This window comes from Neovison vison, chromosome 13 (genome assembly GCF_020171115.1).
Source record: "Neovison vison isolate M4711 chromosome 13, ASM_NN_V1, whole genome shotgun sequence".
NCBI classification, from domain to species: Eukaryota; Metazoa; Chordata; class Mammalia; order Carnivora; family Mustelidae; genus Neogale; species Neogale vison.
Genome location: NC_058103.1, coordinates 145,861,450 through 145,889,337, shown reverse-complemented (window position 1 = coordinate 145,889,337; position 27,888 = coordinate 145,861,450). Strand labels below are relative to the sequence as shown.

Sequence of the window (27,888 nt, the reverse complement as noted above, 5' to 3'; positions counted from 1 at the left end):
CGAGCAAGGGACGCTCCGTGTCCTAAAACCGAGGTCCCAACCAGCACCCCCTGGGCCTTCTTCTCCCCTTGCACCTGGGAACAGAGGCCGACGGGCTCTGCCACCCGACACACAGCGTGTGGCTGGAAATCAGGGTGCTGGAGCCAGGCCAGCGTTTGCCTTTTCCTACACGTCTCGGCAAAGCTCCTCCAAACCCTCGCTTCCCCCAGCAGGAAAAGCATATGTTCTTTCCATATAGAGGAGAAATTGTTCCACGAGTGAGTAAGCCTCTTGGCGGCAGAGCCCGGCCCAGCCCTCAGCACGCCGGGCAGGAAGCGGGCAGCCTTCTTACCGCTATTGGAACCAGCCCGGGCTGGCTCCTGACCCTCCAAGACAGCGGCCCTTTGCACGGGGCCTTTGGTGGGGAGCGGGGCCTGGGTAAGGGCCCGAAGACCGTTAACAGGCCAGGCCAGAGAACCCTTTCCCTGAACAGAAGCACTTTCCTCCATGCAGGCCGGGCCGGGCAGGGCAGAGGAGGGCTGGAAGGCTGAGGGGTTTCAGGCGGACAGGAGAGTTCTGCAGTCCCCTCGCTCCTGCGGCAAACAGGCCTCAGTCAGAGGGGACTTGGGTGCACCGAGGGAAGCGGGGGGCCATTCCAAGACTGTCCCCCTCCAAATTCCCCCCGATGCCTCAGGGTTAGGTGGCAACAAGCGACTGCATCCTTGGTGCCTGTATTCATTCTGCCAGATCTGTGTGAACATACGGGTCTTTCCAAAGCCAGCCCTGGCCGGAGGGGGCCACTCGTTCGCTTGTCCCAGCGGAGTCCTGGTTCCCACGGCGGAGGGTGGAGGGGGACAGAGGGGCAATGGGAGGGGCTCCGCAGAAGAGGAAACCGTTGAAGAAATGGAGGGCATTAAACCTGGAAAGTCAGGGGCACCTGGGTGGCTCAGTGGGTTAAAGCCTCTGCCTTTGGCTCGGGTCATGATCCCAGGGTCCTGGGATCGAGCCCCGCATCGGGATCTCTGCTTCGTGGGGAGCCTGCTTCCTCCTCTCTCTCTGCCTGCCTCTCTGCCTACTTGTGATCTCTGTCAAATAAATAAAATATTAAAAAAAAAAGAAAAAACCTGGAAAGTCAAAGACTCGGGGTAGAAGTGAGAGAAATGAAAGTGATGTAAAAACGGGTGACAGGTCACGACGTACGAGTGGGATTGGGTTTATCCCCGATCGGAGCTTCCGCGGGGCGAGCCCTGCACTTAGAAATCAGGGGCCCCGCCCCACTGCGGAGGGTTTCGGAGACAGTGAGGTCTGTCTTGGGACATACCCAGGCCCCTGGTTGAAAGGAGTCAGGTGGGAGGTGGACTAGGGCTCAGGTATCAAATTGGTGGCCCGCGGGCCGGACGCAGGCCTGAAGCTGTTTCCACTGGATGGCATTTCTGCACAGCCACAGTCAGCAGAGGCTGAGTGGCACCTGTCCAGCTGGGCAGGCATTTCCAGCTCTGCACGGCACGTCGGGGCTGAGTCACTCCTTTGTTTCCCGCACTGGTCCCTTATGCATTAACGCCTATGGGCGCTGGAAAAGAGGCCCTGCCCAGGCCCTCCCTTCTTCTTCTCTTGGCTCACCTTGTACACCCGCCTGGGGCAGGAGGAGGTGGCAGGTCCTTCCCAGGGGCTCAGGAAAGACCCCACGCCATGAGCTTCCCTGCCCCGGCTGGGGTGCCAGATAGAACTTCCACCTGCTGGAAACCCTCATCACTGCCAGCCCCGCCTCTACCCTCCTCGGGCTGCCGTTAAACTGGGATCCACCCAGGTCCCCGGGGACCAGGTCTTCTGACCCAGGACAGCAGAGTCCTTCTCTTGGCCTTCCTGCCCTGGAGCAGAGATAGTCCCCCAGGGTATTTTGGGTCCTGGAAGGGAAGAGATAGAAGGGACAAAGTGAGGAAGGTCACCCTCCGACCCCCGCGGTCCAGGAGGGCGGCACAGGGGACAGTGACAGCAGCGGTGGGTCTGAAGGAAGGTGGGGCAGGGTTGGGGAGGTGGAGGATTGGAAAACCAACCGGGGGAGCCAAGTGGGGCCGCCGAAGGGCTCGGGAAGGAGAGAGCAGAAGCCAAGGCGATGCTAAGCCCAGCTGGGCCTTGTCCCCGTGTGCCCGGGGTGGAGCCCTACCTGCTCTTGCCAGGACTGAGGGCTGGAGAGCAGGACGGCATGGCCTCCCCGGGCAAGGACCGGTCACCTGCACCCTGTATAGGCCGGGCCAGCCGTCAGGGCGGTTTCACTTCCCCCGGTCCCATCTGCTCCCACGATAGCTATGGGAGTTGGGACTAATATTCCCATTTTACAGAAGAGGAGACTGAGGTGGAAGTTGTGCAAGGCCGAGTCTAGCTCCGGGGAAGGGCGGGGCTCGTGGGCCTTCACCCGCTCTGGGTCGCTGGGAGCCGGGCTGCTGCAGACGACAGACCTCGTCCCAAAGCAGCCACTCAGCCAACATCACCTTCCCGTCCTCTGCGCTTTACAGTCTCATGGAAGGACACCGACACTTGCAGGCCACAGTCCGGTTGTGCTGGGACCCAGGTGGGTCAGGAGTCCTGAGGCGCAGCCCAGAGGCAGGCCTTTATTTTTATTATGATCTGTAGTGCCGGGCGCCGTTCATGGGTCCCCACCCCCCACCAGCTGGGGCTGGGCGCCCTGCTCGTGGGCTCTGCACCCTCTTCTCCGTCCGCCTGATGGGTGGGGCACCTGCTCTCTCAGAGCTGAGACACACAGGCCAAGTCAGCCGGACTCTGCGGCTGGTGCTCTCTACTGGCTGTACAGAAGGTGGGGGTCTCGCGAGTGGGGCCAGGGCCCCCGGCACATGCCCCGGGCCCCCGGGGACCTGGCCCTCAGCTCAGTGCCACCTGGGGGGTAGGGTGGGCGCCTCCTCACTGGGGACATCCAAGCACCATAGCCGGAAGCGGGAAGCTGGGTTAGAGACTTCCTTGGGGACTGCCTTTGCTCTGGGAATCCCAGTTCATCCTTCCTTTCAAGGTGGAAAAGACCTTGGCTTGGGAGGCCGAGAGCCGAGAGCCAGGGCTCACCTTCCAGGCCAGTCCCTGATGCAGCAGCCCCCAGCGGTTTTTAAAGACAGAGCCCCTCACACCTCACGTCTCCTGAGTGTTCCAAGGACCGACAGATGGCCCAAGGGCGCCACCTGGTGGCCAGTCTCAGCCAGACGGGGCAGCTGCAGAAGGAGGGGTCACAGCCCTGAAAGTCAGGCGCCCAGTGAGCAATGTAAGGGAGCAAGCTGCCCCTCTCTGCTCTCCCAGACCCGGGAGGGATGGAGCCCCCTCCCCCGCCGGGTTCCCAGAGGTCAGTGTGCAAATGGGCGGAGCTGCCATGATAACAAGATCTGAGGGAACAGCTCTGAAGTTTGGAGTCGGAGGGGCCTGGATTTGAACCCTTGGGTTCTTAGCCTCACCTCGAGTCCCTCATCTATGTAGTGGGGCTATTTAGAGCCTGTTCTTCAGGGCTGTGGACCTCTCTCTGCATGAGCAGGCGGCTGGGGGAGATGGCAGGGGGCACAGCTGGGCCGGTAGTAGGAGCCCACCCTCGTGGTCCTCTGACGATAAGCCAGGGGCTCTCAACCATCAGCCGATGCTTCGCTGTGGTTCTCAAAGCACGGTCGAGACCAGCAGCAGTGGGATCAACGGGGAGCTTGTAGGAAATGCAGTTCTGGGCCTCCACCCCAGACCTGCGTTGGCAATTCTGGGGGTGCGGTCCAGCACCCTCCAGGTGAGGTTGATACTCGGTCCAGTGTGAGAACATTGTGCTTGGGGCCTGGGGTTGCTTAACAAACAACTAGGGTGACTCAACGGTTCTAGACATCAGAATCCCCCGTGGAGGACCTGATCAGCATCACCTGCCGCCCATTTCCCCCCTCCCCCCCGACAGTTCTGTGTCTAGAGACACCGGGCACAGATTAAAATAACTCTACAGCTGATTCCACTGCTCTGCTGTGGACTCTTCTCCCCACGAGCTACGCGTGCCCCTCTCCGGGGTTCGGCTCCCATGGCAGAGCACAGCTGCTCTCCCCGGAGTCTCCTCGATCAGTGAGCATCGGAGACGGTAACCATTACTGAGGTTTGCTGGGTGGGTGTTTAAGCTCTGACAGGCGTGATGCTAGGAGCTTTGTGTGCGACAAGAACCCTATGATTACAATTCCCCCACTTTAGGGGCACCTGGCTGGCTCAGTCAGTGAAGCGTCTGTCAAATAAATAAAATTTTTTTTAAGAGTTCCCATTTTACAGGTGGAGAAACTGAGGCACAGAGTTCAGTAACTCACTCTAGCTACTAAGACTCTCTCCTAGTTCTGACTTCAAAATCCACTACCTTTGCTTCCTCGTTTTACAAGAGGGGGGATGACTTGCTGAAGGTCACCACATTCTCCGGACCTTGGCCTCAGAGCGGTGGCACCCATTTCAAGATGGCACGAACGGACCTCTGAGCCAGGAGCCACCGCCTCAGGAAAAGGGAGGCGGAGGCAAGAGTTTAGTTACATGCCACCTCGATTCCTCCAACTGCTTCTTAGACGCACTCCTTCAAGATTATTTGGGAAACCAATACTCCCAGCCCCCCACCCCACCCCCGTTCCAGCTCCGTCTTGACCGTCCTCGAAGCGTCCCGCAGACTGGGGCCATCACCCTTCCCTGGCTCAGAGAAAGGCTAGAGGGGTGTCCAATGATGGAGTAGAAAAAATACAGAGCTATTTTATTACTAAAGATGCATTTTCCAAAAGCAAGGGGGTTGCTGTCTTGAAGAGATGACGACATTGGGGACGTTCTGATGGAAAGGGCCGAACAGATCCCCAGCCCCTCTCGCCAGAGCAGGCAGCCATCAGCGGGCTCGAAGCCGCTGGGAGAGCTTGTAAAGCTCCATCGCGGCCCTGGCGTCCTCCACCGAGCTGTGTCCGGCGCGGTTGCTCTGTAAACACAGGCGCGGGGCGGGGGGGGCTCCAGTGGGGCTGAATGCAGAGACCCCAGGTGACCCGGCCCTTCCCCGCTCACACCCCTGGTTCGTTGGGTCCGTGAGCGCGTCTCCCCAGGCTTCTGACGCCCCTGGACTCAGCAGGTGGCTGGAGCAGGCCTGGCCTCAGCTGTCAGCCCCCAAGCTGGGGCCCTAGGCCCAGGCGTGGCCAAGCACAACTTCCAGCCTCCGGAGAGCCAGGCTGTGCCCTCAGGGTGGGGGTGAGGGGCAGACTTGCTGTCCGACACATAGGGAGCCCCGCGGCACGGGCCCATATTAAAACAATAGGTCAAAACAAGGTTTTTAAAGCGCCACCTCAGTGAATGAACATGATGACCATTCTGTCCCTGGTCCCATGGGCCACGAGGCTAGTGGAGGGGCCCAAATTCAAGCCCCTTCCCGGCGACCTACACAATTCCCAGTCACCCAGCCAAGTGGTGCCTCCTCCCTCAGGCTGGAGCTCACCCTTCAGACTCAGGCACCCTTCAGACACCTGCCCTCCTCCCTGCCCATCCACCCTTCACCCCTTCAGGCTAATGGGCCACTCTCCCTCCCACCAAGAGTTGCTCAAGCATGGGGCGGGCCCAGCCCTGCTCAGCCGCACGTCTCCAGCACCCCATCCAGCCCAGCCCAGAGTAGGGGTTGGTAAGTATCTGCTGGCCAGGGAAAGCCCCACATGCAGCTGCGACTGCTAGTGTGCGGCCCACCTCGGTAATCTCGCGAGAACCAACACCTGGACGCCTTTGCTCTGGGCTTGCTGGAGGTGACAGATGCTGAGGGGTGGGGGCCCTGGGAGCAGCAGCAGCCATGCCTGAGGGGAGCTTTCCGGACCCCCCCTCCCTGGGTAAATCTGAGGTCTGTGGGATTTCCCAGAGGCCCACGCTGGGGTTAAACTTCGGTTACCACGTAGTACCTGGCTTGGTACTACATGGGGTGCCTTCCCTTCCCTGCCTGTCATCCCCGCTCTCCCGGAGCGTCCTGGGGTCAGCTCTGGAGTAAAGCTCCCACACTCTGGTGCTTGTCTGGGGCCAGGGGCTGGGGATGCCCAGAGCCAGTACCCCTTTCTTGCTGGCGAGCCCACAGTCTCTTAGGACTTGGGGAAGGACTTGCTGGGGGGGCAGAGCATCTTTGGGGCCAAATGTGAGGATTGTGGAGCCCCTGGGGGCTGTGAGAGCCTTGGGAGGAGGAGGCCTCTGAAGCCCGGGAAAGTGGAGAGGCCTGTGGCGGGGAGGAGGGGTGGGAGAGGGAGGGGGGAGGGGGGAGGGGGAGGGGGAAGGGGGGCGGGGAGAAGGGGGGGCATCTCACCTGAATTCGCTGGTGGAGGAGAACCTCGCTGAGCAGCCGGAGGGAGGCCTGCCTGTGGGACAGCAGGTTGGCCTGCCGCAGCAGCACCTGGTCGGTGGACGTGTCGTGGACAGAGTAGTTGACCATGTCCTCCTTCAGCGCCTGGAAGTCGTGCTTCAGGTCGTGGCCCACCACCAGTTTGCCTCTCAGGAGCTGCAGGATCTGGCCGGGAAGACACGCCACCCGCGCCTCACGCAGGGTCCTCCGCGCGGGCCTGGGGCCACCCGCAGGAAGCAGTCCCCCACCCCTCAACTTGCTGTGGGACTTTGAGCCCATTGTCCCCCCTCTCTGGGCTTCCAACCTGTCGTCTACAAAATGGGGAGACTGGACGGGCCCCTCCTCACGCTCCGTGGTTGCGGTCAGTGCCAAAGGGGAGTCCCCGACTCCTTCAGTGGCTTCTATGGAGAAGAGCAGTGGCCGCGGCTGAGCGTGTCCCGCGGGCCGCGCTGAGTACGTCACACATGTTAGGCCGTCTGATCCTTTCAACAACCCTCACTCAGGCAGGCAGCATAGCGACCCCCCAAAGATACAGACGCCTTGCCCCGCAGAGGGGAGTTAAAGTTGCAGACGGGCTTCAGGTTGCAGACGGACCCCAGGAAGGGCGATCGCCTGCACGGCCCACGGGGGCTCCACATCATTGCGAGGGCCCTCAGATGTGGGGGTCAGTGATTTGCCCTGAGGGCCTAACAGGCAGCGGCTGGCCTGGGCGTGGGAGGCAGGGGCCAGGTGTCAAGGACACGGGGCCTCTAGAAGCTGGAAAAGGCAAGGAGACGCACCCTCCTGCGGAGCTTCCAGAAAGGAGCGCAGCCCCGCCCACCCCTCGATTTCGGCCATTGGGACCCGTGCCAGACTCCCGACCTGTGGAACGGTGAGCCAACACGTCCGTGGTGCCTCAAACCACACGGCTTATGGTTTCCTTACAGCAGAACCGTAAGAAGTTAACAGAGCTGGGAGAGAGGCCTGTCCTGGATGGACATTTTGCAGGGGAGAAAAACTGAAGCCCCGAGAAAGGGAAATAATTTGCCCCTGGGTTCCTGTGTGGATTTTAAGCAAGTTTGCGGGTCCCTTGTCGCATCCGCTCTCCAAAGGTGGAGCTCAGCTGCCCTCCCCTCGAATGAATACGGACCCTGCTACGTGACTTCTGACTTCTCAGGGGCCGGTCCCTCAGCAGCCCCGAGCTACCCCGAAGCCACCTGCCGGAGAGAGCACAGGGAGGCGGAGAGCCGAGCCCGAGGGGCCCCAGCAGGTGAGCTGGCAAAGCTCCCGATGATTCGGGCTCCCGGCCTGTGGAACACCTGAGCCCACAGGCCAAGCCCCGTCCAGATTGCAGACTGTGTGAGCACAGTCAATATTGACCTTCTGTGAACCACTATGTTTGGAGGTGATTTGCTAAGCACCATTAGGTAACTGGGACAGTCACACAGCCAGCAAGTGACTTAGTGGCAGAGTGAGCCTTCAAAGCCACACTCCGAGCAGGCCGGCTCCCGGCCTCCGCCAGCCACGCAGTCAAGCTTTGGGGGAACAACCCGAGGCACCCACACAGGTGCTTCCGTCCTGACTCCGTTCCCGTGGCGGCCCTGTGGACAGCCTCCTACCTCGGGCCCCATGGGCCGGTCCCCTTTCTTTACTGTGGCTGTCATCAGGATGCGAGGGGGACCTTGGCGAAACCATATCAGGCCCTCACTGGAGGGGCAGCTCAGGGCTCAGGCCCCTCTTTGGTCAGCTCTTCAGTAGCTTCTGTCCCGTCTTCTGGCTAACACCCTCCCGTGCTCTGCTTCTGCTTCTAGCGGCTTCCTGGGACATCACGTAGGCATTACGTGCCCTCCCTTGGCCACCACAGGATCGCTGCGGCCAGTCCACAGGAGGGGAAGCCAAGGCTGGGACACATGAGGCAACCTGTCTGTGGGGTCTGTCTGTCTGTCATCAGGGGGCACTGTCACCAGCCTGCCCATCACCGCGTCCCCCGTTCCCGTGGTTTGTCCGTTGTCGGGCCACCGCTGGACAGAGCCTGCAGTCAGCCTGGGGACTGGGGAGGCTCGCTGGAGGAACGGAGCTGGGCTGGGCGGGGGGACACCACGATGGGCTGAGGCATCCCCCGGGGAAGCACCGGACATCTGGGATTCGGGGTGCCGCTGCTGCTGACCCAGGACTCACGTGAGCGCCGAGGGCACACGGCCTCAGCAGCAGCTGAGTCCTGTGTGTGGAGGAAAGCGCAGGGCTGCACTGGGCAGCCGGGGGTCACACACCCTTTCTCACTGACCTCCTTTAACATTCCTGAACAATGTGGCCTCTTTGCCCCCAGTGAGGAGCTGGCTCGGGTCCAGTTCACGCAGAGCCCTGAGGGACCCTCTGCCATCCCCAAAACTGCATCCACAGGTCCCAGGAGCCAAGAGGACCAAGTCACTGGGACTTGGTGGCTTCCTGGGAACTTAGTCACTTCTGGAACCCGAGGGTCCGGAGGCAGGGGACTCATGACAAGACAATATACAAGGAGTGGACAAGCAGCAGGAAGAGGAAACCAGGAAAAGAGAAGAATGTCTTTGGCAGGAAGATGCCAGCGACTTCTCAGGCCAAGGATGCTGGGCCCCGGGCAGGGAGAAACAGCGGGTCCTCGCTGTGTGCTCTCAGGTCAAAGACCATATGTGCGCTTCGGTTCCCCAGGGGGAAGGTGAAGGCAGGGAGAGGGGAGGCTCCGGCGACTTCCTGAGGCAGAGCTGGGGAGGGGTGCGGGGGGCCTGCCGGAGCCTGGGCACGGGAAGGTGCCAGCTGGGGGGCCCTCAGCGCTGTGGGACCTGCCTTGAGTCAGCGTCAGGAGGCAGGTCTTTCGGACACGGGGGCAGTCTCAGATTCCTGGAGAGCCGAGTGGGGAGGAGGAAGGACACATTCACCTGCTCTGGGACAGGGACTCTCCTCACCTCAGCCGGGGAGTTCAATTCCCGGGGAGCTGAGTTCTCAGCTCAAGGAGTTCAATTTCCCTGCCACAGAGGAGGGGACTGGGGGCCCGAGACGTGGAAAGGTGTGCCCAGGGACACAGCTGGGGAGTTGAAAGCTGCAGTGAGGTGTCTGGAGCTGCCTGACCCCGTCCCTGTCATTAAAGTTGTCCTTGTCACCACCTGCTGGAACCTCGCTCAGCAGCAGTAATGTCGGAGGGCGTGGAGGGGGATGCCGCGCCCGTGTCGGCTCTCAGCGAGGACTTCCTGAAGCAGAAACGGGGCCCCTGTGAGGCTGGAGTCATCATACCATCTTCCTGACGGGGAAAGCAGGGCACAGAGCGGCGTGTGCCCGTGTCCCGTGGCGGGGGTAACGGCCAGGGACGCCACTGCATTCCCACTCTCGTTCCAAGTATTTCCCAGAGGTGCCTGATCAGAAAAAGATCACCTGGGGCCCTTGTTAAAAATCCACAGGGCCAGGCCCTCCTGTCACCTTCTGGAATGGCCCTGGTCCCCTTCTTCATCCGGTCCCCTGCCTTGCTCTGCAGGTGCGCCCACCCCAGCTTGTGCCCGCATCCCGCAAGGCTGCTTCTGCTGGAGGAAGCCTGGATGGTGAAGCCGTCCTCCTCCATCTGGCCGGGCCCCAGGGACACCGGCCGGGTGGCAGGGCCCCAACAGGGCACTTGGCCCAAGCACGGGTGGCCTTGGCAGCAGCTGAGAAACAGCTGTAGAAAGCCTCCCTTCTGCTGCTTTTCCTTCCTAAACCCAGAGGCTTCATGGGATTCAGCTGGTTTGTCTGCCAACTAAAAATGAAATTATCCCTCCCCAATCCTGATCATGGGTAGATGCTACTCAGTGGACTGGGTTAACATTAAGAGAGCATTAACTTACAAAAATACACTATAGGTGATTAAAAATTACAATGAAAAGAAAAAACAGCATTCAATAGCCTACCAGGTGAGAGGTCAGAACCTGAACCCCGAGTTGTATCACAGCTTTGCTGTGTGTCCTTAAGTAAGTTGCCGCCCCTCTCTAGACCTGTCTCTTCCTGTGCTGTCAGCCTGATCTGTGGGGCTCTCTAGACCAGCTGTTCAACCTGGGCACTCTTGATGCTTCTTTGGTGTGTGTGTGGCTGGGGGGAGGGGCTGTCCTGCACATTATAGGATGGTTTAGCCCCATCTCTGTCCTCTCCCCACCGGATGTCAGTAGCAGGCCCCCTGCTCCATTTATGACAACCGGAAATGTCTCCAGATACTGCGAAACATCCCTTGGGGGGGGGGCAAAATCACTCCACACTGAGAACCACTGCTCTAGATGATGGTCAGACCTAGAGGTTTCAGAAGATGCCAGGCAGTAACTTCCCACTATGAAAGTAATCAAACCACATTACAAAAAAATCAAAACAAAGAAGGGAGTGGTGGGATCCCACGCACATTCTCAGGGGCCTGTGACAGGAACCCTCCTGGGTGCACTGGGTGGGGTTTCCGGCTCCCCAAGCCCTGCTGGCCACCACGGGCTATGGCTCACGGTGAGCCGGGCCCACTCGCCGCTCCCGTCGGAGGAAGAGACAGGTTGGTGAGCAGCGTTTGGAAGTTGTCTGCATGAAACCAAGGCCTGGCAAGCCCTAGGCTCACCTGAGAGGTGTCCCCCAGCCCTGGGGGGTCCGATAGATGGCTGATAGGCTTCTCCCCTTTGGGAGCCCCCAACCCAGCATATCTTGGGACCCGTGAGCCCGGTCTCTGACTTTGGAATTAGCACATGGGGGCGAGAGGGGGATCGAGCTGCCTCTGTGTCCTTGTTTGTGGAAACAAAGGACAGCTGTTGCCTTGTACCACATCTTCACGCACAGGCCGTGCCTGACCCTGTCCCTCACATTCGCCGGCGACCTAGCGTTCAGATGACACACTTATGCATGTTCATGATGGGATCTGAATATCCCAGAGCAAATTCTGGAGCCAGGATTTGGGTCTCCGCTCTACGCCTTTGTTGGAGAGCTTGCACAGCCTTGCGCCCCAGTTTGCTCATCTGTAAAATGGGGCAGCAATGCCGGTTAGCCACTTCGCAGGGCTACTGTGGGAAGCAAAGGCAGGGGTGCATGGCAAGCGCTTAGAACAGAGCCAGAACACGATGCTGGATACACCTGTCCTGCTTCACCCCATCCCCGTGGCCCAGACACTCCTACCAAAGGGCGCAGAGAAGTTTAGCAACAAACCAGAGGACACACATCCACGTCCATGCACGTCTAACAACCGTGTGCTTGCCCTCCAGTCCCCGGCTGGGTGTGAATCGCTGCTTCTTAGCAGCCAAAGCTGGCATGAGGGCGGGGGCAACTTTGTGCCACGCAGCTACCGGAACACCTGTATTTTTTGAAAATCAATTCAACTCCGATCCCACAAACATCTGTGCACAAAGCACACCACCCAGTCTGGGGGCAGAGTAAACAGCAGCGGCGTGGAACTAGGCAAACCAGGTGTGCGGACAGGCAAGCTTTAAAGTATGGGGGCCACAGCAAGAGAACTAGAGGCCCCACGGCGGGGAGGTGGCGATGATGGGCAGGGTGGGGAGGAGGGTAAGGCCTGCCAGCATGGGGCAGGGATTTAGGGGCAGGGAAGGGGGCCGGGGAGAGTACGGGTGTGGCTGGATAGAGACTGAGTCATGAAAGCAGGCAGGAAAAGCAGGTTGGTAGGGCGCGGAGGTCCACGAGTATTGTGCTGGGGGACCTTGGGCAATGGGGAGCCATGGGAGGTGTTTGAACAGTGGTATGGGGAAGCTGTGATCTAAGCCAGGCCTGGGAAAATTTCTCTGGCACAGCTTACCTGCCGTTCAGGCAGAAAATGAGAGCCAGAATCTAAGACCACAGTGCTCAAGGGAAGTCAGAAAGGGGACTCAGACTGATCATCTGGGTGTCTGCCCTTCTCCCTCCACGGGCACAGTTAATGACCACCACTGTGCGCCCGGCGCTGCGCTCCGGGCTACAGGCATGGCACTCCATCCAAACTCCAAGAGCTAGGGAGGAGGCATCAGCAGCCCCGTCACTGATGAGCAAACAGGTTCAGAAAGTTCGAGAACTTGCCAAAGGTCACACAAGCCGGTGAATGACGGAGCAGGAAATAGAAACCTCAGATGTGGGTCAAAGGTCTGCCTGGTCTATAGATTCTTGGCTCCCTCTCTGAACGACTGCTCAGTGGGCAGTCCCTGGGCAGGGTTCCGAGCTGCACCCAGGAAGCCTGGGGCCTAGCACAATCTGCAAATGAGATCCGAAGCATTCTGCCCCAAATCTGGGTGGGGACCAAAGGCTTGCAGGGACTTGGCTGTGTGTCCAGGCCAGGGGATGTGAGCAGGATTTCCCTGCTGCCTCCTCTCCTGCTGTCCCCTGCTCTGGGCTCTCCTGTCCTTTTTGCTGCTCTGCCAGCGAGAGGGTGGGGAGCTGGACGGGGAGGAAGGATGGGGATCTTTAGTCCACCTGGCCTCTCAAATGGGGATTTGTGTGTGGGGAGCTCTTGCCATGACCCTGGGTCCCCCCGACCCCTGAACAGCCAACCCACCTCTTCCTTATGCTGCCCTCCCCTGCTTGGTGACTCCCTTTTGGCTTCCTCCAACCTGAGAGTTTTTTCTTCCCAGTCCTAAGTCTGCTGATGCCTCCCCAGGGGCTCTGACTCATCCCCTATTGACATATCTTTCCTCCCTACCATCTATCCGCCACAGCAGCCCCCACTCTAGTCTCCTCAAAACTTGGGTTTGATCCTGCCATGCTCTTGCTCAAGAATCTTCCATGGCTCTCTGTGGCCCACTGGGTGGCAGACACAGGCTCCGCCCATTCCTCAAGAATACCACAAGCCTACGGAGTCTTTCCAGAACCGCGCCGATGACTCAGGGCTCCCCAGCCTCCTCTGAGTACCTAGAAGACAGTGCTGTCTGGTAGACCTATAACATGAGCCACATGTGTAATTTTAGATCACCTAATCGCCATATTTAAAACGGTAAAAATAGGGGAAGTTAGTTTTCATGTTTCGTTGAACCTAAGATTCCAAAATACTATCATTTTAACATGCCAGTGATGTAAAAAACGACTGAGGTGTTTTATGAATTTTTTAACACAAGGCTTTGCAGTCCCGTGTGCATTTCACATTGATAGCACGTCACGGTTCGGACCCGTCATTTTGGGGAGCTCACAGCCACATGTGGCTCGGCGGTCCCGTTGGACACACAGCTCTAGAGGTCTGGGCCTGAGTTCCGAGTCCTGACCACCTTCTGTTACGTGAACCTTTGCGGGTCACTTAGTGCTATGGGTTGAATTGTGTGTCCCCCAACCCTGATTCATGTTGAAATCCTAGCCCCCAGGACCTCAAAATATGACTTATCTGGAAATCGGGTCATTGCAGGTGTTACTAGCAGAGACCCTCGGGGCCCTAATACAACAGGACGCCTGTCCTCCTACACGAGCCCCGGGGGCACAAAGCACGCACGCAAGGAGAACACCGCGCAAACCTGAAGGCAGAGACAGGGGTGATGGCTCTGTAAGCCGGGCCACAGCCAGGCCGGCCAGCCGACCCCAGATGCTGGGAGAGAGACGCGGCACCGACTCTCCCGCACCACAGAAGGAAGCGAGCCTGCCCCCGCCCCAGCCTCCACAACCGTGGGACGATGAATTTCTGCCGTTTGAGCCCTCAGTCTGCAGCAAGTCGCTACAGTGGCCCCAGCAAACCAGTACACTTAGTTCCAGCGGGCCTCAATTTCTGCGTCTCTAACTTGGGGATAACAGACGATCGACGGTAACAGCTAACATTTCTCGAGTCCTTACACAGGCACTCTGGGCGCTCCCTCAGTCCTCACGATAGTCCTATGCAATTGTAATTCTTACACCCAGTTTCTGTTACAGGAGTGGGCAACTGGGTACACAGAGCGGCTGCCCCAGTAACTTCCCCTCGGTAACTCAGCTGCTAAGTCAGCAGCCAGGATTCAAGACTGGCCCGCGGCTGAATCTTGAGTTTACAGCCCCCGAGAACCCTCCCGGCGGCGGTGGCTGTCCCGTGAGGCGGGAGCGAGCTCCGGCCTGCCCGTGAGCAGGAAACAGGAACTGTTACTGCTGACGTCTGGTTTCTCTCCAGCGCCCGGAGCCTGGGGTGCGGTGTGTGCACCTAGGACAGAGCTCGTTCCTCTCTGTTCCTCGGGGACTGCCCCCCCACCAAGCCCCAGCAGCCTAGAGACTCACGAATTTACGTGCCCTTGTAACCTTCCGAGTATTGACTAAAGCTGGTGCAAGAGAGGATGAGTTTGCTTTTCCTCTAGTGGTTCGGCGAAACGGAAACAGAAACAGAAACTGGGACCTAAACATGTTCTCACAACTAGGTGAACTGGGAGGGTGGGAAATCTCGGCGCCACGTACTGACCTCGAGCTGAGGGAAGGCCTACCGTGGGGCTGGGCACAAGCTCTCCCCTGGGCCCAGGGGCTCCAGGCCTGTTCTCCAGCTCCGGGAGCTCCCTACCGAGAGGCTGACCGGGGTAGAGAAAAGAACCCCACCATGGGGCACCTCAGGTGGGACCAGGTTCCCCCATCACAGGGCCAGCAGGGCGGATCGGATGCCCTGAAGGCCGCTCCCAGATGTGAGTCTAAGGCTGAGGTCAGGAGGCCTTCACAGGGATGCCCCAGAGCTCCCTCACACAGAGGTGGGGGGGACCTGCCGCATCTGGGGTCACAGGTCGCAGACCTGGCACCCGGAGAAGGTGCCCGGGAAGTGTGCACCTGGGTGTGTGTGCGGGGGTCCGGCCTGGCCCGCGGACAGCCCTCTACTCACCTCCTGCCTGGCCACGGCGAACGGCGTGGCCGCCTCCATGTTCCGAGGTGTGATCCCGCTGAACCGCGTCCTGTAATCGATGATCTCCCCCTCGGGCCGGATGAACTTGTCGTAGAGCACCGTGCCATTGATGTCCACGAGGCTGCAGCGAGCCAAGCCGCTCCCCTGGCCCCGCCCCAGCCCCACCATCTCGCAGTCGATGGCCACCACCGCAGCGCCGCTCGCCATGCTTCAGCGAGACCTTCAGACGTGCTGGGGAGGCGAGGCAGGTGGGGGGCAACAACTCAACATGAGGACACCGTGGCCCCAGGTGTCCTCAGCCACCACCCTGCCAGCCTGTGCCCTCTGCCCTGTTTGTACGAACACCACCCAGCGAAAGGCAAAGGGGGCCTCTTGCCACCCCGCCCGGCTTCCGGAGCCCAGAGGTCCTGGGGTCCTCGGGGACGGGCAGGCCACCCCCTCCCCCACTCCCGCCCCGGCTCCCACTCACCTGCCCGCCTCCCCTGCCCTCGACTCACATCTGCCTCTCTGGTGCCACTTCTCCGCTACTACAGTCCCTCCGAGCTGTGAGTCATCTCTGACTTCACACCGGGAATCCCGACCCTGTTTCAGTTTCTGGTTTTTATCAGGCGAAGTCAGGGGCCGGAGGCCGGGCACGTGGGCTGGGCTGCTCCAGCCTCCCTGTCCTCGCAGGTCACCTTTGCCCCTGCCCGCACCCCCCACCCACCCAGGTGCACGGAGCCCTCCTCTTCTCAAACGATGGGCTGATGAGAAGCCAGCGCCTCGCCACACCTTTCCTCCGTTTCTCACCTTCGGTCTGTCCAGAGAATAAACATCCCCAGGATCGGGGACCACAGAATGTCCCACAACTTCCGGGGCCATGACCAACCTGATACTTAGAGACGTCTCTAATGGGAGCAGGGGGACCTGGCTCTTGGGACATTGCGGCTATCAACAGGGAGGGCATGAAAAGGCTGGGTGCGAGTGGGGCCAGCCTACCCTCCCCCCCACCCAGGGAAGGCGAGCTGGGAGGGAGCCCCTGGAGTCACCAGTGCCTCAGGGGTATTTCAGAACCTGCCATCTGTCTGCCCTTAATGGGCTCTGCCTTTAGCTGGGCTGACACTGTTTGAGGATAAGGAAAAGAGAGCCTGGATAGAGCCCCAACCAGCCTGGCCACACTTCCAGGGGTTACACTCCCTCCCAGGCTAGAACCCTGGCCTCTTACAACCATGCCTGACAACACAGAGAGCCCTCGGTATTTATCGAATAGATGAATGAGTTACAGCGGAGACAAAAACAGAAGCAGCTTTCAGTGAGGAAGTTGTCACCATGGACTGGCATCGAGATTCTTGCCTCCTGCCCCAGACACACGAAGAGTAAGCTTTGAGCCGTGGGATCTGATTTCCCCCAGATGTCACCAAGGTTTGTGGCTTGTAAAGGAATTTCCCCAGGTCCCTGATGTTTTCACCACGTGACGTCTGACTGTAGCGGACCTCACCTCAAACATGAAATCCAGTCCTGAAATACATCTAAACGGTAGGCCATAGCTCACAGCTGTTCCATGGGTTTGAATTGGAGATAGGAGATTATCTTGGGTTCCCATCCTGAATGAGCAATTTTTGCTTGACTTTGGACTGTTAGGGGACTTTTTGTTTCTCAAATGCATGAAGGATTATGCCCTGATTTAGGGAGAAGATGAAGCAGAATGTGTTACTTTTTGCGAAAGTGCATTGAAAAAGTAACCCCCTCGAGATTCAGTGGTGAGGTTTCTGCTTCTACAGTCCCCTTAGGACCCCACACATCTCACGCCCTCACCCTACTTGGCCTCCGCCCGTCCCAGAGAGAACACACGCCCGCCACTCCTGTTCTTTGCCCCACAGTCCGGAGCCTGCTCCATGGTCCCCCTCCCTGCCTTTCCCCGTGGCCCCTCCCTACCAGCCCATCAGCTCCCGGGTCTTCCCACCTCCCCCTTCGCACCCTACTCCACACTGTCCTTCAAACCCGAAGAGATTTCGTTTCCCCATATCTAATCTCTTGCACTGTTTGGGACAGCACTTCGCTGGAGAACCTACAGTGGTTTCCTGTTATCAAAAAAAAAAAGCAAACCTCAACTCCCCTGCAGTTTCCAGGACCCTGTCACCTCTCCACCAGCCTTCCCCATCTCATCTGGCATCACTGTTTACACCTAACCGGAGGCCTTTGTGTATTCACATGGTTCCTTCTCCCAGACTCCCCGCTCCACTGCCCCCAGGGCCTCCCATTCTTGGCCACAGGGCAGGATCAGGTCTCTATCTTTGGTCCCGATGCAAAGGTCAGCCCATCTCCACACCTTCACCACTACGTCTCACTTCCTCCCACGTGGCACTGGCTTTGTCTGGTCTCCAGAGCCTGGGTGGGCCTGTGTTATCCAACCTCCATCTCCACCTGGAAAGCTCTGCCTCCAGGTTATCTACCCAGTTTGCTTCCTCTCCCTTAGGCTTCCCACCAAGGCCTTTTCTGGCCTCTATTTAAAACTGGACCTCCTCTCCCTTCTGGATTTCTCCTGTAGGAATAATCAGCGCCATCAGAAATACTGTGATTTTACTTGTCCATTTACTGTTCCTGCTCCCACTTTGTGGTTTGCTTCAAGGCCCCCAGCACCTGGAGAGCTGCCTGGGTCCTGTGGAATTTTTTTCGCTGGTATTGTGGGCACTGGGGTTCGACACAGGCACCATGAAGCCCAGGGGAGGAAGCCCTGACCCCAGCCAGGTGGAGGGGAGGTTGGGGAGGGGCTGCTCCTAGAGGGGACGCTTCTGCGGTGTCATTGGTTCACCCTTTGGCCAGACCACACCACCCTGGCAATCTCAGGTCAGGCGACAGTAGGAAAGTGAGTCACTCAGGGCGAAGCTCTCAGCCTTAGGAGACACATGTCCTGTCGTCCTGTTGCAGTTGGCCCGCTTAGGACTATACAAGGTATAGAGGCTGCCACTGTGTGGCCCCAGGTACAGGGCACAGGCCGGGTGGCTGGTTCCGAACAGCGGGTCACCCCGCTCCCTACAGGCACCCTGACTTTTGAATTCCTGTCCATTTGCCTCAGCTGGGCCTGTGCTCCGAAATGCGCATGTGTGAATTTCTCAATCCTGGGTGGCAGATGGTAGCGTCTGGGCTAGTCAAATCCAGAGAGACAGAAAGGAGAACAGTGGTGGCCAGGGGCTGGAGGGGGCGGGGAGTTCGTGTTTAATGAGCAGTTGTAGTTTCGCACGATGAAAAAGCTCAGGAGACTGGCAGCACACTGTAAATATTCTTAACGCCACTCAGAAACGGTTACGATGGTAGCTGGCATCTTATGTGAATTTTATCACAATGAGAACTACACATTTTCTTGAGAAGTGGGAACACAGCTTCAGGACAAACAAACTTTGTGCTCCACAATAAGACAGTTGTAAAATTTAAAAAAATAAACGACATGAATTTCGTAGCTCTAAAATGTTGTCATATCCCAAAGCATCCTCTGGAAAGCACCCCCCGCTTCAAAGGCCAAGGCACGCAGCAAGACCTCGCGCCCGGCACCGCCCTCCCACCCCAGCCTCAGAATTCAGAAAGGACCACTTGGCTTACTTTTCTAATCGTGTTTTATTCCAGAACAAATGGTTTTACAACAAAGCTGACCTTAAACCCAGTACGTTTTCCCACTGGTAACAGTTTCCTCTTCCTTCCGTCTGTAGCCCAAAGAATCGAAACTGCAGCCCGGCTGGGCTGGGACTTTGGCACTAGCTACAGACTTTGAAGGACTCCAGAACAAAGCGCTGGAGCCAGGCCAGCAGAGGTCAATGCCACTGCCGGCTCCCTGCCCCGCAGACAGGGAGGGAGCGGAGGACAGGCAGCCTGGAAGTAGTGTTGGGTTCAGTAGTGTCTCTCAGTTCCTGGCCCTGCTGCTTCGATCAGACGGACATAAAAATCACTGTCATTTCCTGCACGCAGAGGGGGGGAGCTGAGCATATACCGGTCACCGAGCCGCAGGGAGCAGTGAGGACCCGGCACCTGCACGCTGTGTCCTCAGCCCGCCCCTGCTGGGGCAGCCAAGCGACAAGCCGTCTCAACCCCAGGGGCGGGCTCAGGCGGTCCCCAGAAGAGGCTGAAAGGGAGCCAGGCACCACGCTGAGCACTGGGCACTTGGCCCCCAGGACAACCCTATGAGGTAGGCTACGGCATTAGCCCCATTTTACAGAGGAGGAAATGGGCTCAAGGGTGAGGTCTCATATTCGTTCAAGGTCCCAAGCTATTAAGTGGCAAGCAAAGATGGGGTTCAAAGGTCAGTGTGGACCTGAGCTCTTGCTTAACCTCAATACTCCCAAACTGCCCTTTGGGAAAGCAGGCAAGAGGAGTGGCAGATGAGATCCTGACAGAGACAGCTCTGGCAAGCTGTAGGCAATCCAATGACTACAATGTCTGTGGATCCAAGTGCCCGAGGGGACACCAGCCCGAGTGTGGAGACGGCTTCCCTGCCTGGCCCTCGCCCCATGGACATGCACTCGGCCCCCCTACACACTGGGTAGGGGGTCCCACACGGGTCCCAGAACTCAGACTGCTGTGCTGTTCCTCAGGCTTGTGCTTAAGAGAGCCTCCTGCCTGAGTCGGGTCAAAATTAATACACCAGCGTCTCCACCCAAAGCTTCCCCGCTTCCACCCGCCCTCGAACAGAGCCTGGTGACTCCTGGTGCCAGCTCCCCAAGCGTCTGGAGGGGCCCTGCTGGTCTGTCACAGCCCAGCACTGAGGTCCTACTGTGGCGCCGGCCCAAGTTCTAGTTCGGAGAGAAAGGAAAGGAACGTCCCGTGGAGTGGCCTTAATCCTATAGGCTCAGGGCACATTCGTTCTGAATCTGAAGATGCCCGTGGAGGAAGAGGCAGGAAAAGGACAGTAAGAGAAGAGAGCTGTACCCCAAGTCACTGAGCTCACACCCCAGGGAGAAGACATCACCCCGAGATAGCACAGCACGGGGGTGCTATCCACCCATGGGGGTAGGGTGACAGCTGGGATGGTCTGTTGGCTTGCGTCCTCCCCCAGCTGGGTCCCTGTGCACCTGACATTTTCACAGTGTCTATAAAGTGCCATTAGCAGGCCACAGGGGTGGGGTTAAGTGCCCACAACAGCCTTGGACAGAGGGAGCGGAGAGGACAGATGGTCCCAGCTCCCCGGACCCCGGCAGCAGGCTAGCCGCACCCTGCCCTACCGGGGACGACGTGCCCAGGGCTCTCCTGGCCCCTCCGCGCCCCCAACGCTCCATTCAGAGGCCACCTGGGAGCCTCTCCCGCCTCACTCCCTTCTGTCCCGTGGCTCCCCCGTTGCTCCACAGGTGCCCTGGGCCAGGTCCTCCGGCCAGTACTGGTCCTCCATGTACTGCTCCACGTCCGTGCTGCTGTCTGGGTCCCGGTCCTCGGGGCGGGGCGGGAGGCTGCCGGCCTGCCGCCGCTCCCACTGCGCCTCCACCAGCCGGTACAGCTCCATGGCCGTTGTGGCGTCTTCCACCGATGAGTGCCCATGCTGGCCGACCTGCGGGCGACAGCCCTGGTCACCGCCCACGGTCCCAGCTCTGCTGCCGGCCCCAAACACGTCCTCTCGGAATAAGTATGTGAGGCTTGGGACACGGGGTACCTGGGAGCTACTCAGGAAAGCGAACGTTACTGGCCGCCCCCGAAGAAGGCCCTGGCTCTCGGGCCGCCCCAGGTGGGCTCTACGTGGCAGGCAGGGACAGAGCCAGGAACTACGTGGGGGACAGGTCCGAAAAGTCCAGCCCACAAGCCTGTGGCCGGTTGTCACAATCCACTGGGGACCAGGGTCGGTAGAGAAGACACCCAGGGTGGCCTGTACGTGCGGGACAGTTACCAGGACCCCTGCAGAGTGGAGAGGGAGAAGGACTAGCAGCATGGAGGCTCAGCCACTGCCCAGCCTGGGGTCCCTCCTCGCACCCGCCCTCTGCGCCCGCCCCACGCACCTGGATCTTCTTGTGTAGCAGCTGCAGGGCCAGGTCCTTCAGAGAGACCCGGGTGCGAGTGTGGAGGCCGGGCTGCTGCAGGAGGCTGGGCACGTAAGTGGTGTCACGGGTCTGACTCCGAGGGTGCACGTACTTGAGGGCCTGGAAGTCATTGTGGAGCGCGTGCCCCACCACCACCTTGCCCTTCAGGAGCTTGAGGATCTGTGAGCGGACAGAGGACGGGGGAAGGCCCCACTGTCTAGGAGGCCCAGGCCACGTGCTGCTGCCCTGACCACAGGGGTGTGGATCCCTGCAAAGGGGGGGGCGGCGTGGGGAGGGGATACCCGAGCCCCACGCTCAGCCACGCTGCCTTGAGTCCGAAGCCCGGCCGTTGGACCTGCTACACCCCGCGACCCAAGTCAGCCCTCTAGTCAGCAGAAGAGCGCTCTCCACGGGGTGGCTGCGGGCACGAAGAAGTCACGCACGGAGTGGGTCTCCTGGCGGAGTCAACACAAGCGACTGTGTCCTGCTGGCGCCGGCCCTCCTCTCTCAGCCCGGGAGACCTCCCCACCCAGCTCTCTCGGGGCCCGGCTCGGCTCCCACACCACGAGGCCTCCCCAGCACTGCCCCAGCGACAAGAGGACCCTGTGGCCCTCTCCCGCGGTGGAGCGGACTGCAGCGCTGGCACCGTCTCCCGCCAGCCCTCCGAGTCAGCTCGGCGTAAATGCCAGCGACCATGTCTGCTTGGACTAGTGACGCCGCTCAGTGAAAGCTTAGCACACAGGAGGTGATCGACAGAGACTCGCTGGCTAACGTCCGTGGGCTGCGACGGGCCCTGGGGATTAGCCGAAAGCAGCAGCAGACACAGGCCCTCTCCCCAGGATTCTATCCCTCTGCCTCTCAGCCGTGCAGGACTCCGCTTCCCAGCCTGGAAACCTTCGCTCTCTGGCACAGTGCTCAGCAGTTGCACTGTGCGTGTCTCTCTTCCCTGCCTGCAGCCTCCTCGGGCCCCAGGGAGGCCACGTCCAGGGCCCCAGGCCTGCAACGGCCTCCAGCCCTCAGCAGCGAGCCTGGCTCTCCCGATCACCCGCTGTGGGCTCCCGTGGAGTGCTTCTGCCGGCCGTGTCCGGCTGATCACTAAACCCAGCTTGCAGAGCAGAGGAAGAAGGTGCCATTTAGACTTCCGAGGTGGGGACACGCCACCACACTCGTCACACCCCCCTAACAAGCACGTGGTGGGAAGGGATCAAGCACACTCCGTATGGGCTGGGTTGGAGCTGACAAGACACGGTTCCGTTCCCAGAGCCCCACCAACCAGGCCAAGGGAGGCACCGAGGAGCTGAAGGGCTGGCCGCAGGCCTCCCGCCCTGTTGCTGCTATCCCAGCGACACGCTTGTGCATCATCTCCAAACTCTGGGAAAGACACGCTTAGGCTATGTCTCATGTGAAAAAGGAGGACACAAGACCACGTGTACCAGTATTTCCCAAATTCACCGAATCCCAAGAATAACCCAGAAACATTAAGCAGTTCTGCAGTAATGCTTATTTGGAAAATACGTGTTCCAACACAACTGATCTATGAGGACACTATTTGAGAATAATGCAAAATTTCACCTTTCCCTATGCATGATTCTGCCTCTGAGAAACATTTTAGTGAGTGAAGGAAACTGCACCCAGGGCTGCCCTTCCCTGGCCATCACCCACCCATAGAAGCCCCCACCTCTGCACTCACCTCTTTCTGGGCCACCTGGAAGGGGATGGCCTTGCGCATGTGCTGCCGAGTGATGCCACTCCAGCGGGTACGGTAGTCCACGATGGGCATCTCTGGCCGGACGTACTTGTCATAGAGGACATCGCCATGGTAACTCACCACAGAGCAGCGGGCCAGCTCGCTCACCCGCCCTCGGGGTCCCGTGCCCACCATCTCGCAGTCGATAGCCACGCACTTGCTGGGCCAGGGCCCTGCAGATTCCCTGGGGGTGGGCTTCCTGCTCCATGAAGAACCTCCCGATTCATTCCTTGGACGCTGCGTCCCGCCACTGGTGCCTTCAGTGCCCGGCAGTGCCCCCAACGGCGTGGGCGGTGGGGAGGACCGCGTCTCTGGGGACATGTTCAGCAGCCCCTGCTCCTGCAGCAGCGCCTTACGGGCCATGAATCGCTGGTGCTGTCGGCTCTTCCTCTTATGCTTCCTCCGAAGCGCATCCTTGGCCTGCAGGCTAGCCAGGGAAGGGCACGGGCACTGCACAGAATCAGGGCCTTCCCGGGGTACCATCCCAGTGGGCTCAGCGCTCGGGGGCAAGTGCGGTCTGGGGGGTGATCTGCCAGCAGGGCGGCGCTCTGCAGAGGGAACACACAAGGCAGAGAGGCAGGGTGAGAGGGGGTGTTGGGGAGAGGTGCGCCTGGCTGGCCCCCCCGGCGCTCACTGCCACGCCACCCGAGAGCCCTACTCTTTGTCTTGGGCTCGCACACGGAGTCCAGGACCCTGCTGAATCATCACCGCACTCAGTCAAGCCCCCAGGGGAAAGTCTGTTTACATGGAATCACTAAATAGTCCCAAAAACCTGAACAAGTATGATTATCTCCCAGGAGAGCACAGAGGTTAAGTAACCTGCTCAGGTAGGAGGACCCAAGAGCTGACACGAACCCAGAATCCACCGTCTCAGCCTCCAGGCCACAGCTCACCTCCAGGTGCAGGAGAATCAGCATGTTTTAGAGAGGCACAGATAAGGGAAAATAAAGGTTACAGAACCAGAGTGTGTGTGTGTGTGTGTATACATATACACACGTACAAATATATACAGACGCACATACAAAAATCCATTTTTAAGTTTTTAAAATTTAAGTAATTTCGAGACCCAGCGTGGGAGTCAACCCTCCAGCGGGGCAACACAATCCCAGTTTTTTAAAAAAGAATCCTTTCTGAAAGGACAGACCCTCAGAAACTGGAGAAAAAAATTCACAAGGGGCTCACAATAGTTGTGTGTTTTTGGTATGCGTTGACCAAAATAAGGTAATTGACTAAGGGACTTTCTACTTCACTCATCACAACTGCATCTAGAGTTTTCAGAAGCCGGGCATGTGGCTGAGTCACCACAGACTGCAGGCAGAGGGGCACGGGAAATCGGCTCAGCTGCCAGAAAGGAGAAGCAGAGAAGGGAGTGTGTGCAGCTCCCTCCATCACTGAACACTGGAAATGTCCGGAATCTGGGTGGGTTTGTGAATCCCACGCAACAAAGCCAGCGGCTGCCCAAGAGCAAGGCGCGGCGCTTAGAAAGCTTCACTCTCTTGCTGAGTCAGCTGGTGCGTGTGCAGCAGCCCAGGAAACCAGGACTTCCCAGTGGGCAGAGCAGGCTTTCCCTCGGCTCTTTGGAAGTTACCTGACCGGCTACACTTCTGCTTCCTCGCATGAGAAATGGCCCTCCCACCCCCTTTCCTGAGGAAGACGAGACCATATGACACACGCGCGCTCTGCAAACATTACATACAGCAGGGGCTCAATAACTACTCGCCCCCTCTTCCCCAGAGAGGCTAAGACTCTCCTCAGGTCAGTAACCAGCTCTTCCCAGGCAAAAGGTGCCTGGGCCCAGGACTCACTGCCCCTCCCAAACCACAGGCCTGCCCCCTCACACACCTCTGCTCCTGTCTACACCCTCCGGCAAGCCCTGCGGGGACAAGCCTTTATCTCACCAGGTGCTGAGCACAGAGTGACAAGGGCGATCCTGGACTCCAAGCAGCTTAGCTTCCACGCAGAGACAGAAACAAAGCACAGGGAGTGTGCAGGGCTGGGTCAGAAGTAAAAGGGGAGCAGGACAGGCTGGAGGAGGATTCTGGGAGGTTCCCTGGAGGAGATTAAATCAGTGTGAAGAAGAAACAGTAACCCTCCAGCTGACAGGGAGGGGAACTGGTGGCCACATGAGGAGCAAAGGCTGGAAAGAGAAGGAACCCAGGGCTGAGGGAGAGGGGCCCGCCGGAAGCTTGATGCCGCTGCGGTGCAAAGCACGAGGTGGGTCCCTCTCCCCTTTTTACCACTTAACCTTCTGTCCCCACTCTGGGAAGGCCACCACACACCTTGGTGGTCCTCCCCTAAGCCCCTGAGTGGGGATCCCCAGACTGATCTCTGCTCATCACGTGGGGGAGTCCCAGAGCACCGACGGGAGTCACGGACTTCCTGACCCCAGACAGTGACAATCTAGATGGGGAGCAAAGAAAATTCACCCCTCCAGGCCTGACGGCACAACCACAGAGGAACTCGCTGCGCTTGAAGACGACAGTTACAGAGGAACTACCTCACAGCGCTCTGAAGGTGGGGACCCAGACGTGTGTGTCTTGTGTGTCTGTCCCGCCCCCAACAGCCAGCCTGGACCGGCATCAAGCAGGTCCTCTTCAGAGGCGTGTGAAGGGAGCTGAAGCCGGGGCTGCTAACCTGCCGGACTGTGGGGACAGCAAAGCTGGCGGTGACGGGGAACTGGGGGAACTCCGCATGAGAGGGTGCTCCAGATGGGAGCAGTGACCTCAGGACAGACTCAGCGGTCTGAGTACTGGACAGACAGAAAGGCCGGGTTAGTGAAAGGTGGCGGTGGAGGGACCTGTTGAAGGGTGTCGGGAAGACCTGCCAGGAGCGCAGGAAGGGAAGGGCCATCAGAGAACATGCAGACACCAAGCCCACGAGGCAAAGCGTCCGCACTGGGAAAGGCAAGGAGGCCGGTGGAACACTGGAGAAGGGGGTCGTTCGTGGGTGAGGAGACAGGTGGAGGGAACTGCTTCTGGAAGGCGGCGAGAGTCTGGGCATAATCCAGGGACTGATGGGGAACAGGATCCCTACTGCCTCACAGGAAGAGCGCTGGAGAGGACTCTGACCGGCAGGGGCAGAGATGAAGAGGCGAGGGGAGGAGCTACTGGGTGATGCCAGGCGTGGTGACCCATCCTGACTCATCCACTCCCCAAGAGGCCTTCTCCTTTTTAATAGTGCGCGTAACTATCATCAACATCCTCCTCGGGGCAGGGCACGTATTAGAGCTGACGCGCACAGAACCTCAGTTTGCCCCAGCCCAGCAATGGGGAGAACAGGGCCCCTTCCCTTCTCTGCAAGGGCTCTGGGCCCCGCAGGTCAGGAGCTGAGCCCAGGAGCAGGGCCGGTGGCCTCCCTGACCCCGCTGGCAAGATTTCAAAGCCAGAAGTGAAGCTCCCTGAGAAGAAGTGGCCTCGGGTTTCGAGACATGAAAGCAAGTCCTCTTCTACGGGCCCTGACCCTGCCGACAGGTCAGAACCGGCCATTAATCATCTAGGACACGTCTGGCCCGTCCTGGGCCCCAGGAGGGAGCTCAGCGAGGTCGGAGAGAAGTTTGGCTCAAGTAACACACCAGTTTCGATAAGGACACACTCAAATCTCCCTCCAGCCCCCAACCAGCTCCCTAGGGATCAGCAGCCACTGGGCCTCCCTGTGGGGGTTGGGGGCCTAAGGCAAGGACTCCAGCAGCAGAGTCCCCAGAGGACCCCCGAAGTCAGAGTCGCCGGCGGTGGCAGGGCTACCCGCGGGATCCGGGAGGCAGCAGGCGGTTGAAGGCCCCCTTCTTGGGGTCCGGGCCCTAAACGCTAGATGGCCCGGACCAAGTCACCATCCGCTGACCACAAAACGAGGGTTTATTAAAACCAAGGGTGAAGCGAGGTTTGGGGGTCCCCCCAAAGCAGTTAGAACGTCTGTTTAAAACGCCGATCCTCGGGCCTACCCCCCCCCACCCGACGCCGTCCTAACTGCCATTTTGGGGAACGGGAGCTGAGAAGCTGCATTTTGCAGAGCGCACGACCCCACCCCCCGAGCCGTGGTACCAACTGGCGCCCGAATTTGAGAAAGCCGGGCTCGCTGCGATCCCCCCCCCCCGAGGTACTGGAAGTTCCGGGCAAGGCAAGGAGAGCCCAGCAGCCCCGCGCGATCTCCCCCAGCCGCCCGCGCTCCCCAAGGAGCGCCGCGGGGGAGACCGGGCCTCAGCCCGGTAGGGACTCGGGCGGTGGTCACTCGCTGGCCGCAGCGGCGGGGCCGAGCCCGCCAGGCCGAGCCCCAGCGCCCAGCGCCGCCCCCGCAGGCCTCAGAACCCCGAGCAGGGCGGGGACACGGCACAGGCGGCACCCGGGGCTGGGCCTGCACACCCGCGGGCCCCGAGAGCCGCTCGGCCTGGCCCTGGGGTCCCCCGCACCGCGGGCCGGAGGCGGACACCGCGCGCGGACCCCGGAGCCGGGGAGACGCCGCGCCAGCCCTCCCGAGCCCGCCGACCCCAGCAGGGTCCCCCAGATCACCTGAGGCGCCGCGCGTGTCCTCCCGCCCGCACGTGGTGTCCAAGCAGCCCGCAGCTCCCACATGCCCGGGCAAGCCCCGCTCCGGCTGCCTGCCCATTGGTTCGCCGATCAGCAGCGCCCGCCTAACGCTTCTTCTGATTGGCTGGGAGCCTGGCTCGCGGCGGATAGGTGCAGGACAGCAGACAGGGCGGGGACTCCTAAAGGGGTGTGGTTTGTGCCGGGAGCCAAGCCAACCCGGGAGAAATTTTTCGCCAACCCCAAGGGAGCATGTCTCCCGTGTCCGGTTCCCCTGTGTGTCCCTCCAACCCCAATCCATCCCTCTCCCTGGGTCGGGATGTGGCCTCCTACGAGTTGCGTGCCGCTAAAAGCTGAATGGCTTACAGAAGACACACCCACATTTGCAGAATAGGGATTAATAAATAGTGCCTACCTCCTCTCTGTTGTGGGGATTCAGAGAAATAATGTGCATGAGGGATACTAAAGAAAGATTTTTAAAGTCAGGTTTGCTCCTTCGGCGCTAGTCTCTCATTTATCTCTTTGCAATACTTTCTTCCTAAGTATGAAGTTCCTACTGTGGGCTCAGCAGAGTAAACACAGTCCTT

At 59.5% G+C, this 27,888-nt stretch overlaps 2 protein-coding genes across 4 annotated transcripts; both read right to left on the bottom strand.

Moving 5' to 3' along the window:
* Positions 1-4,694: 4,694 nt before the first annotated feature.
* Positions 4,695-15,556, bottom strand: ISG20 (interferon stimulated exonuclease gene 20). Its single transcript, XM_044230366.1, has 4 exons — positions 15,535-15,556; positions 15,045-15,296; positions 6,281-6,481; positions 4,695-4,933 (listed from the first exon to the last, which is right to left on the bottom strand). The coding sequence occupies exons 2-4, from the start codon at positions 15,270-15,272 to the stop codon at positions 4,847-4,849; spliced, it is 516 nt and encodes a 171-aa protein (XP_044086301.1). The 5' UTR covers positions 15,273-15,296; positions 15,535-15,556; the 3' UTR covers positions 4,695-4,846.
* Positions 15,557-18,637: 3,081 nt separating this feature from the next.
* AEN (apoptosis enhancing nuclease) lies at positions 18,638-27,378 on the bottom strand. Of its 3 annotated transcripts, none has more exons than XM_044230086.1 (4): positions 27,287-27,378; positions 22,728-23,332; positions 21,017-21,217; positions 18,638-20,574 (listed from the first exon to the last, which is right to left on the bottom strand). In XM_044230086.1, the coding sequence occupies exons 2-4, from the start codon at positions 23,265-23,267 to the stop codon at positions 20,338-20,340; spliced, it is 978 nt and encodes a 325-aa protein (XP_044086021.1). In that variant the 5' UTR covers positions 23,268-23,332; positions 27,287-27,378; the 3' UTR covers positions 18,638-20,337. The 3 variants fall into 3 exon arrangements, with proteins under 3 accessions (XP_044086021.1, XP_044086022.1, XP_044086023.1); XM_044230087.1 differs by lacking the exon at positions 27,287-27,378 and adding an exon at positions 24,683-26,701; XM_044230088.1 differs by lacking the exon at positions 27,287-27,378 and adding an exon at positions 23,604-24,674.
* Between the last annotated feature and the right edge of the window lie 510 nt (positions 27,379-27,888).